Raw genomic sequence first — 12,256 nt, 5'->3', positions numbered from 1 at the left:
GCCTCATTCGCGCCGCAGGAATTTTTTACGCGCGTAACGCGTCTTTGCATTGACTTAACATTGAAATCACTCGCGCCTGACGCGCTATTCGCGTCCGGTGTGAACGTAGCATAAGGACGACAGCCCATGGTTGAGTCGATGGAGGGGAGTGCCATGATAGAGTTTTGGCTGATGACATCCAGTGAACGACCGACGGAGAACTCTGCGATGGAGGTGGAGATCCAGGGGACAGAGGCGGAGCCGGAGGAAGGATGGACAGAGGCGGAGGAAATAGGCGGAGCCGGAGGAAGGATGGACAGAGGCGGAGGACAGAGGCAGAGCCGGAGGAAGGAAGGACAGAGGCGGAGGAAATAGGCGGAGCCGGAGGAAGGATGGACAGAGGCGGAGGACGGATGGACAGAGGCGGAGCTGGAGGAAGGATGTGCAGAGGACAGAGGCGGAGCCGGAGGAAGGATGGACAGAGGCGGAGGACAGAGGCGGAGCCGGAGGAAGGATGGACAGAGGCAGAGGACAGAGGCGGAGCCGTAGGAAGGATGGACAGAGGCGGAGTCGGAGAAAGGATGGACAGAGGCGGAGGACAGAGGCGGAGCCGGAGGAAGGATGGACAGAGGCGGAGGACAGAGGCGGAGCCGGAGGAAGGATGGACAGAGGCGGAGGACAGAGGCAGAGCCGGAGGAAGGATGGACAGAGGCGGAGCCGGAGAAAGGATGGACAGAGGCGGAGCCGGAGGAAGGATGGACAGAGGCGGAGCTGGAGGAAGGATGGACAGAGGAGGAGGACAGAGGCGGAGCTGGTGGGAAGGAGGACAGAGGCGGAGCCGGAGGAAGGATGGACAGAGGCGGAGGACAGAGGCGGAGCCGGAGGAAGGATGGACAGAGGCAGAGGACAGAGGCGGCGCCGGTGGGAAGTAGGACAGAGGCAGAGCTGGAAGAAGGATGGACAGAGGCGGAGGACAGAGGCGCAGCCGGAGTAAGGATGGACAGAGGCAGAGCTGGAGGAAGGATGGACAAAGGTGGAGGAGAGAGGCGGAGCTGGTGGGAAGGAGGACAGAGGCGGAGCCAGAGGATGGATGGACAGAGGCGGAGGACAGAGGCGGAGCCGGAGGATGGATGGACAGAGGCGGAGGACAGAGGCGGAGCCGGAGGAAGGATGGACAGAGGCGGAGGACAGAGGCAGAGCTGGAAGAAGGATGGACAGAGGCAGAGGACAGAGGCAGAGCTGGAAGAAGGATGGACAGAGGCGGAGGACAGAGGCGCAGCCGGAGTAAGGATGGACAAAGGCGGAGCCGGAGGACAGAGGCGGAGCCGGAGGAAGGATGGACAGAGGCAGAGGACAGAGGCGGAGCCGGAGGAAGGATGGACAGAGGCGGAGGACAGAGGCGGTGGACAGAGGCGGAGCTGGAGGAAGGATGGACAGAGGCGGAGGACAGAGGTGGAGCCAGAGGAAGGATGGACAGAGGCGGAGCCGGAGGAAGGATGGACAGAGGCGGAGCCGGAGGAAGGATGGACAGAGGCGGAGGAAGGATGGACAGAGGCAGAGCCGGAGGAAGGATGGACAGAGGCGGAGCCGGAGGAAGGATGGACAGAGGTGGAGGAGAGAGGCGGAGCCGGAGGAAGGATGGACAGAGGTGGAGGAGAGAGGCGGAGCCGGTGGGAAGGAGGACAGAGGCGGAGCCGGAGGAAGGATGGAAAGAGGCGGAGGACAGAGGCGGAGCCGGAGGAAGGATGGACAGAGGCAGAGGACAGAGGCGGAGCCGGTGGGAAGGAGGAGAGAGGCGGCGCCGGAGGAAGTAGGACAGAGGCAGAGCTGGAAGAAGGATGGACAGAGGCGGAGGACAGAGGCGCAGCTGGAGTAAGGATGGACAGAGGCAGAGCCAGAGGAAGGATGTACAGAGGTGGAGCCGGAGGAAGGAGGACAGAGGCGGAGCCGGAGGAAGGAGGACAAAGGCGGAGCCGGAGGACAGAGGCGAAGCCAGAGGAAGGAGGACAAAGGCGGAGCCGGAGGACAGAGGCGGAGCCGGAGGAAGGAGGACAGAGGCGGAGGACAGAGGCGCAGCTGGAGTAAGGATGGACAGAGGCGGAGCCGGAGTAAGGATGGATAGAGGCGGAGCCGGAGGAAGGAGGACAGAGGCGGAGCCGGAGGAAGGAGGACAAAGGCGGAACTGGAGGAAAGAGGCGGAGCCGGAGAAACGGAGGACAGAGGCGGAGGACAGAGGTGGAGCCGGAGTAAGGATGGACAGAGGCGGAGCCAGAGGAAGGATGTACAGAGGCAGAGCCGGAGGAAGGAGGACAGAGGCGGAGCCGGAGGAAGGATGGAAAGAGGCGGAGGAAAGAGGCGGAGCCGGAGTAAGGATGGTCAGAGGCGGAGCCAGAGGAAGGATGTACAGAGGCAGAGCCGGAGCCAGAGGAAGGATGGTGAGAGGCGGAGCCGGAGGAAGGATGGATAGAGGCGGAGCCGGAGGAAGGATGGACAGAGGCGGAGGATATAGGCGGAGCCGAAAGAAGGATGGACAGAGGCGGAGCCAGTGGGAAGGAGGACAGAGGCGGAGCCGGACATCAATGACATCACGGTTTTCTCCAGAGCGACTATATATATAAATTAACTAAATTTAATGGGAGGAGGAGTGGGAGGAGCCAAGGCGGAGTTGACAGGCAGAGGTGGAGTGAAGGGATTAGAGGCCGCAGGCACAGCCACAGGATCCTCTCGCTCGGGTGGGGGTGGTGGTTTCACAAGCTGAGGCTTCACATCGCAGCAAGTCGTTCCCGGGGAAGACAAAGGGCTGCAGGCATCCAGCAGAGGCGGGGCTGGAGGACTGGCTGAGCTCTGAGGTGAGGGTGAGAGAGGGAAGCTGGACGGGATCAATAACAGTAATTCCAATTCCCAACAGGTCAATGAAACGGTCTCAGTGCTGTCTTAAAACAGCGATGATGAAGAACAGACAAATGATTCAGGGTGGGAGGCAGTACCTCAGTTCAGTGTTCCAGTTTATCAGCCAGTCCTCAGTGTCTAATTCCACCAGAACTCCCTCAGTCACAGTTGTCGCTGGCTTTCACCCCTGGTCAGACTCACTCTGGGGCTCCGGGGCAATCATCGGTGCTGCCCTCTCTTTAACGGGCTCTGGCTCCACATCGCAGCAGGCTGAAGCTCTCCGTCTGCGAGGGCTCAAATGAAATCTCCTCAGTCAAGGGTGCTGGTGGGCTGGGCTCTGGGTCTGGCTGCACAACATCTGTCAGGTGTGGCTGGAAGAGACTCCTGTTATCCCACGCTTTGCCCACTGTGAACACGGATCCATTCGTCCACAGGTCGAAGTTGATGTGAGCTTCTAGGGTCCAGCAGGGCATGACGAAACGGAGATCTTCATCCAGACCACACTGAAATCCCTCCATTAGACAGACGTCGTTGCATGTGGCAAGATGGAAGATGTTGAGGAACTCCTCCACGTATCGCTCCAGGTTAATAGACACAATATCCATTTCTTAGTTTGGTCCGGTCATCTGTCACACAAGGTTGATGATGAGTGATTATTGATGATGTTTCAAGAGTCTTTATTAATCCACTTCGAAGGCAATCCAAACAGACAGGCAAACAAAACAACCTCTAACATAGACGTGACCAGACAAAGAGTGACTGTGAGGTACAACTTATAAAGCAAACACAAACGAGATGATAATCAAGCACAGCTGAAACACAGAATAATGAGCATCTTGTTCTGTGGATTCGCCCTCAGCCATCAGTATCAGACTTTGCATTTCAGATCATTGTGTTTTTTATTAAATGAACACAAACATCAATCAATGTGCATTTCAATATTAGTTACAATGTTTTATAAAAGAAAAGAGGCCAAAGTACAACGATCATCTGTTAAATATAATAAGGCCCCTTTAGACATCATGTTTCTTCATCAATATACAATAAAAAGTAAAAAAAATCTGTGCACATGCTCTATACTGTCTAAACACACAGGATTGATCAGTCAGGCGTCTAAGCAGAGGCGTCGCAATAGGGCAGCAAGCCAGGTAATGTTGAGCATTCAAACAATCAGGAATGTTAATATAAAGACGCAGCAACATCTCTGCATCCCATCTCTCGCTACGCTGGTTATGCTTTTAACATCCCGCCTTTTCAAACTGGAGCAGCGCTGACTCGCGGTAGGTAGAAAATGCATGATTTGATTTGTTAGACGTGAAAAGGATTTATCCGTTTCGCATGGCCGCTCGCTCTAATGGTAACCTAGATAAATGTTTGCTATTATTAAGCGCATATGCAAGTGTGTGTGCGGAGTGTGGAGCGCTCACTGCCTGATGTGGAGGCGCCGGCGCGATCACTTGCATTTTCCTATAAACAGTGGAAACAACTTAAAATACTCCATCATTTCTGGCCACAAAGAAAAGAATAATGCATCAGTCGCAACTACTTTTATTTGTGTAAACTCACAATAACAAGAAAACGTTGTGCTTTTGTAAAATAAAATAAAACAATCAGGGCGCACTTTCGTGGTCTCCTTGGCCTGAACTGGAGCACGTCTCAAAAATAAACAGAAACTCAGCGTATACTAGCCTCACAGACATGAGAAATATATCTATATAAAGCTTGAAATGTCCACTTTTAAACGAAATAATTCAAAACTAAAGCAAATATCATCTGATTATGTAATCCGTATGAAAGATGCATTTCCTTCTAAAGGCACATCCACTTGACAGCGGAGATGTATGGAGATCTGTTTGCAGCCGACACTGATTTAGAAAACACTAGTTTATTAATAAACTTTTTAAGACATATTTATTATCATTGGCCTGCTTTTGCGGCAAGATTTATGCATGCCCTTGAGCGCAGAATAGCCTATATTCCTCCATACACCCAGTATTTAAGCAGAAATTAATATAAACGTGTGATTAGTCGACTAATTGCTTAAATTAATGATTACTAGTCGACTAGAAAAATCCTTAGTCTATGGCAACTCTAATCAATACATTTACTATAGTTGACATTATTTAATTAGTAATTAGTATTCAACTCTTTACATTAAATTAGTTGAACTAAATTAAATGAACTAATAAAATAATAAAACAAAGATTAAATTAAGATGCTAACTATATATTTCTATATAGCATTGCTTGTTCCACCACGCAAACGACTGTTTTTAAGGAGACAATCTGTTACACATTTGAAGATTTACTGTATCTTGAAGATTGTTGTATTGATTTGTATCTTCTGTTATAAAGATGAAGATTGACATTTCGTTAATTAAAAAAATAAGCACATAATGTTGTAAAAAATAAACAACTTATGTTCTGTTAGATGTTTTGTGTTTTGACTACTTAATTTTGTATATAAATATCTCTAGGTAATGAAGATATATTAACAAAAAAAATTATATATTATATATAAAAAATATATAAAATACATATATATAAAAAAGGGCCTCATTAGCCACGTTTCCACTGCCGGGCTAGGGCCGGGCCAGGGCTAACAGCGAGCCGAGCCGAGCCAGTGGCCTCGGGCCTCAAGCACCGGGCTTGCGTTTCCACTGCCGGGCCAGTAGCCCCGCAGCGCTGCCCTTAACCCCGCCCCTAACACGCCTTTCTGGATCAAACGTCATACAACCCAACCCATTTCAGCGGGTATTATGAATTTATTTATTTTTTAAGTTAGGAAGATAGCATGTATATTAACTCACCGACCGTGGCTGCAATAGTGTCCCGATTGTCTCGCGAGTCGCCACTAACAGAGGGACGCAGCACACCGTCCATCAAGTCGATCCGTGGAAAATCCCTTCTCTGAGCTCCACTTGTTCATTGTGCGGTTTAATCGCCTTGTACAATACTGCGCCCGCAACTTTTTTTTTGTTTTTTCTTGAACTTGAAGCGTTGCTCGCTGAATGCTTAGCTTAGAAAGTTCAGCATCGATGTATTTTATAACGTCTTCGTTTCTTCACACGCCGTCAAATTGACGCTGTACCCTTTCTTCTGCCCAAAGGCTCAGAAGAGCTTTGGTATCTTTGACAGACCAGTACAGGCGATTCTCCATTTCGAGCAGCGATTATTTTGCGCTATATAAAAAAGTGAAATGTGCATCTTGCTTCAGATCATAACGTTCCATAACACTGACAACCGCCAACAAACTCCGCCTTTTACCTTGAGCACGCCTCTAGCCCGAGCTGGCCCGCTTTGGCCCAAGGTATTCGACGGGCCAGAAATCCTGGCCGTTGGCCCCGAGTAAGCCCCGGAAGTGACAGTGGAAACGCGACTGGCCCTGGCACGCACTTGCACAGCTCGGCCCTGGCCCGACAGTGGAAACGCGGCTATTGATTAATTTTGGCTGGGGCCACTCAGTGCTGGTTCGTCTGACCTGTTACTTAGAGGTTCACTGGACTCTACAGGTGATTCTACAGGTTCTGGATCCAGAATCATAAGCGGACTCTGATCTCCTACTCCTGGATTAAACAGCGGAGTGACTGATCCAGTGAATCTGGTGCTCATGGTCAGCAGATGTTTCCTCTCTTTGACATTGTAAAATGACAAATGACCGCGATCATAATCTAACAGAACTCCCAGGCGTTCAGGTCTCGGCTTCAGTGAGAGAGTAACTGGTGGATCAGAGTTGGTGTAAAAGCCATAAGGACCGTCTGAACACAAGAACCAGTAACCGTTTGATGGAGTTAAAGCAGATACGGCTTTTACACGAAAACGTCCATGTTTCGCCACACCAATTAACCAGTAGTTTTTAGGAGGTGTATCTTCTCGTGCCAACGCAACCTCCCAATAGTGACGGCCATATGTAAATCTTTGAGCTCCAAAAGCACATAATTCATATGGAAATCCCTCTCTAGTGGGTTTATATCCTGGAGCGTTTCTCACTGCTTTACAGTCCTTAGAAACTATCAGACCTGGATGTAAACGCTCACGATCAATAGTGATCTGAACTGTGAAGAAAATAATGCAACAATTATTAATACACTTCATATTTTGTGTGAGATCATATTTACAAATATGTGCATGACTAAAGATGATGAAATTAATATATATAACTGAGATGATGTCATACCTGCATGTTTCCTCGTTTCTTCTATATCTGTGTCTCCCACAACTAAAATGAAAAATAAAGTGAGACTTTAGAGAAAGAAATCTACAAATCAAAAATGCTAGCATATTTCTAGAGTGTCTGTGTGTGTGTGTGTGTGTGTGTGTGTGTGTGTGTGTGTGTGTGTGTGTGTGTGTGTGTGTGTGTGTGTGATGGTTAGGTTTAGGGGTAGGGTTAGTGTAAGGGGACAGAATATAGTTTGGACAGCATAAAACCATTATGGAGAGTCCCCACACAGACAGTGAACCAGACTGTGTGTGAGAGAGAGAGAGAGAGAGAGAGAGAGAGAGAGAGAGAGAGAGAGAGAGAGAGAGAGAGAGAGAGAGAGAGAGAGAGAGAGAGAGAATTATAATTTAAATGCAAAAAATCAAAATTACTTTAACACAACAATATATTACGTTATCAAGGATTATAAAATAATACACAGTTCCCACTTGTCAACAAAATAACTATGCACATCCACGTTCAAAGGAGTAACTGGTAAACAACTACAAGGACTTAAAACAAATTGACCTTTGCATATTTGAGCACGTTTACTTTTTGGACAGCTTTAAAAGTGGACACGCCTAGACTTAATTGCTGCAAAATGGTCAATAATGTCATCATAGGACATCTGCCTGGAAACATCCCTGTTTATGCTCCTCTAGCCAGGCCATTGAGACGGTGCTGTGTCATTGTAGACCTCAGGTATGTTTTAATGAGCTTCAATTTTGAGAAGCTCCTCTCTGCACTAACCACGCAGTTTACAGGAGAAGTTGCAGCAATTCTTCAATTTCTTTTCCTCTACGGAGAACAAAAGTTCTAGTGTTGTCATGTTGTTCTTGGGGAAATCTGAAAAATGTAGCATTTCTAGTGCAAGTTCCTTTCCATTCAGATCTGACTGACCATTGCTAGTCAAGGCGTCAGACTGTTGACACATCTCCTGGGTTGAAAGCTTAGGGAGGCTTATGACGACTCCAAACCTGCTTTCAACTTCACTCAGGGTCTCAAAACGGCCATGCAGTGATTCAGGGCAAACATCCCCAATGTTATTGAAGAAACAAACCTCCATTTGTTTCATTGCATCATTGAAGGGCTCATCATGAGAGAAATGACGTCTTGTGAGTCTCTTATGCTTGAGCACGTCCTCAACATTCATCTCCTCACAGTTGCTTGTGCAGAAGCAATCCCTGTCTTTCTGTGGCTCTTGAGGGAGGCCTCAGGTTTCGTCAGCAGACTGACAGCAACATCCAGCTGCATGGACTTACTTCAGTGCAGATGGCAAAGCGATATGCCCCTACTTCCTCAGCTAAAGTGTGTGCCTCAGTTTTAACCCCTGGGTCAGTGGCTTTCTCCTTCACCTCTACAAGGGCGTCCCTAACTTCTGCAGCCTGGTCCCTCACAGCTTCCACCATCTTCACTCGACTCTCCCATCGGGTCTCTGTCCTGGATTTCAGAGTGAGATCGAGATGGCTTTTTAGAATAGGCCAACATTGTGTGGAGGCTGAGAAAACAGTGAACAGCTTCTGGGGAGCTTTTTTCCTGCATCCGCTACCACCAGGTTTAAAGAGTGTGTTGCACATGACACAAAAGGACTTTGTGTTGATTTATAGCAGTCTGGCTTAGACACCTTCCTTTTTTCCTTTCATATTTGCCCCATTATCATATGACTGCCCCCTGCAAAGAGTAGTGTGCAGTGTCTGTAGAAGGAGGTAGATTCTTCAGTAGATTCTTCAGAGTCAAGGAACGCCATAAAATACTCTTTAACTTCCACATTTTGAACTGCCACAGTTCGAATGGTACGTGAGGCATCAGAGGTGCTGTCCACAAAAAGTGAAACATATTTAGCCTCTTTGATCTCATTAGCCATTGGCCATAGCCATAGCCATCACCCTGAGCTATTTCTCTCTCCGTCCTTCGGATAAAGCGTTAAACCGAGGTCCTGACTCTCTGTGGTTATTTAAAAATCCGAGAATGTCCTTCAAATAAGAGTAGGGGTGTAACCCCGGTGTCCTGGCCAAATTTTCCCATTGGCCTCGGTCCATCATTGCCTCCTAATCATCCCCATATACAGGTCCTTTCTTAAAAAATTACCATATTGTGATAAAGTTCATTATTTTCCATAATGTAATGATAAAAATTAAACTTTCATATATTTTAGATTCATTGCACACCAACTGAAATATTTCAGGTCTTTTATTGTTTTAATACTGATGATTTTGGCATACAGCTCATGAAAACCCAAAATTCCTGTCTCAAAAAACTAGCATATCATGAAAAGGGTCTCTAAACGAGCTATTAACCTAATCATCTGAATCAACTAATTAACTCTAAACACCTGCAAAAGATTCCTGAGGCTTTTAAAAACTCCCAGCCTGTTTCATTACTCAAAACCGCAATCATGGGTAAGACTGCCGACCTGACTGCTGTCCAGAAGGCCATCATTGACACCCTCAAGCAAGAGGGTAAGACAGAAAGAAATTTCTGAACAAATAGGCTGTTCCCAGAGTGCTGTATCAAGGCACCTCAGTGGGAAATCTGTGGGAAGGAAAAAGTGTGGCAAAAAACGCTGCACAACGAGAAGAGGTGACCGGACCCTGAGGAAGATTGTGGAGAAGGACCGATTCCAGAGCTTGGGGGACCTGCGGAAGCAGTGGACTGAGTCTGGAGTAGAAACATCCAGAGCCACCGTGCACAGGCGTGTGCAGGACATGGGCTACAGGTGCCGCATTCCCCAGGTCAAGCCACTTTTGAACCAGAAACAGCGGCAGAAGCGCCTGACCTGGGCTACAGAGAAGCAGCACTGGACTGTTGCTCAGTTTTGCATGTCATTCGGAAATCAAGGTGCCAGAGTCTGGAGGAAGACTGGGGAGAAGGAAATGCCAAAATGCCTGAAGTCCAGTGTCAAGTACCCACAGTCAGTGATGGTCTGGGGTGCCATGTCAGCTGCTGGTGTTGGTGCACTGTGTTTTATCAAGGGCAGGGTCAATGCAGCTAGCTATCAGGAGATTTTGGAGCACTTCATGCTTCCATCTGCTGAAAAGCTTTATGGAGATGAAGATTTCATTTTTCAGCACGACCTGGCACCTGCTCACAGTGCCAAAACCACTGGTAAATGGTTTACTGACCATGGTATTACTGTGCTCAATTGGCCTGCCAACTCTCCTGACCTGAACCCCATAGAGAATCTGTGGGATATTGTGAAGAGAAAGTTGAAAGACGCAAGACCCCACACTCTGGATGAGCTTAAGGCCGCTATCGAAGCATCCTGGGCCTCCATAACACCTCAGCAGTGCCACAGGCTGATTGCCTCCATGCCACGCCGCATTGAAGCAGTCATTTCTGCAAAAGGATTCCTGACCAAGTATTGACTATTGAGTGCATAACTGAACATAATTATTTGAAGGTTGACTCTTTTTTTTGTATTAAAAACACTTCTTTTATTGGTCGTATGAAATATGCTAATTTTTTGAGACAGGAATTTTGTGTTTTCATGAGCTGTATGCCAAAATCATCAGTATTAAAACAGTAAAAGACCTGAAATATTTCAGTTGGTGTGCAATGAATCTAAAATATATGAAAGTTTAATTTTTATCATTACATTATGGAAAATAATGAACTTTATCACAATATGCTAATTTTTTGAGAACGACCTGTATATATACACTCACCGGCCACTTTATTAGGTACACCTGTCCAACTGCTCGTTAACACTTAATTTCTAAGCAGCCAATCACATGGCGGCAACGCAATTTAGGCATGTAGACATGGTCAAGACAATCTCCTGCAGTTCAAACCGAGCATCAGTATGGGGAAGAAAGTTGATTTGAGTGACTTTGAACGTGGCATGATTGTTGGTGCCAGAAGGGCTGGTCTGAGTATTTCAGAAACTGCTAATCTACTGGGATTTTCACGCACAACCATCTCTAGGGTTTACAGAGAATGGTCCGAAAAAGAAAAAACATCCAGTGAGCGGCAGTTCTGTGGGCGGAAATGCCTTGTTGATGCCAGAGGTCAGAGGAGAATGGCCAGACTGGTTCGAGCTGATAGAAGGGCAACAGTGACTGAAATAACCACTCGTTACAACCGAGGTATGCAGCAAAGCATTTGTGAAGCCACAACACGCACAACCTTGAGGCGAATGGGCTACAACAGCAGAAGACTCCACCGGGTACCACTCATCTCCACTACAAATAGGAAAAAGAGGCTACAATTTGCAAGAGCTCACCAAAATTGAACAGTTGAAGACTGGAAAAATGTTGCCTGGTCTGATGAGTCTCGATTTCTGTTGAGACATTCAGATGGTAGAGTCAGAATTTGGCGTAAACAGAATGAGAACATGGATCCATCATGCCTTGTTACCACTGTGCAGGCTGGTGGTGGTGGTGTAATGGTGTGGGGGATGTTTTCCTGGCACACTTTAGGCCCCTTAGTGCCAATTGGGCATCGTTTAAATGCCACGGCCTACCTGAGCATTGTTTCTGACCATGTCCATCCCTTTATGGCCACCATGTACCCATCCTCTGATGGCTACTTCCACCATGTCACAAAGCTCTAATCATTTCAAATTGGTTTCTTGAACATGACAATGAGTTCACTGTACTAAAATGGCCTCCACAGTCACCAGATCTCAACCCAATAGAGCATCTTTGGGATGTGGTGGAACGGGAGATTCGCATCATGGATGTGCAGCCGACAAATCTGCGGCAACTGTGTGATGCCATCATGTCAATATGGACCAAACTCCCTGAGGAATGCTTCCAGCACCTTGTTGAATCTATGCCACGAAGAATTGAGGCAGTTCTGAAGGCAAAAGGGGGTCCAACCCGTTACTAGCATGGGGTACCTAATAAAGTGGCCGGTGAGTGTATATACTAATTGGCTTCATCACTCTGTCTCCTCTTCACCAGTAAGCTGGTGTGTGTGTGTGTGTGTGTGTGTGTACAACTTTACTATGCTATAATATTCTGTTGCTGAAATGAGCATGACGTGGTGAATCCATCCTGTGTTAATACATACAGAAATATTTGAGACTGTTCAATACCACTTCTCCACAGTATCGATAGACTGATACCAGCTGAGCTTTATCTCTCCAACAGCGAATTCACTCACTCAGCAGTCCTGCATAGCCCCGCCTCCTGTCACTCACTCAGCAGTCCTGTAAAGCCACACCTCTTGTCACTCACTCAGCAGTCCT

General features: G+C 47.7%; 1 protein-coding gene across 1 annotated transcript in view; it reads right to left on the bottom strand.

Moving 5' to 3' along the window:
- Positions 1-12,256, bottom strand: part of LOC130071052 (butyrophilin subfamily 2 member A1-like) — a 72,477-nt gene that overhangs the window by 30,223 nt on the left and 29,998 nt on the right. The window contains exon 9 of the mRNA XM_056235666.1: positions 6,362-6,391. Within this exon, the coding sequence (XP_056091641.1) occupies positions 6,362-6,391 (30 nt within the window). The remainder of the gene's footprint in view (positions 1-6,361; positions 6,392-12,256) is intronic.

Source organism: Rhinichthys klamathensis, unplaced genomic scaffold (genome assembly GCF_029890125.1).
Source record: "Rhinichthys klamathensis goyatoka isolate OS25496 unplaced genomic scaffold, OSU_Roscu_1.1 h1tg000429l_1, whole genome shotgun sequence".
In the NCBI taxonomy this organism is placed as follows: domain Eukaryota; kingdom Metazoa; phylum Chordata; class Actinopteri; order Cypriniformes; family Leuciscidae; genus Rhinichthys; species Rhinichthys klamathensis.
This window is presented reverse-complemented; position numbering and strand designations above follow the sequence as displayed.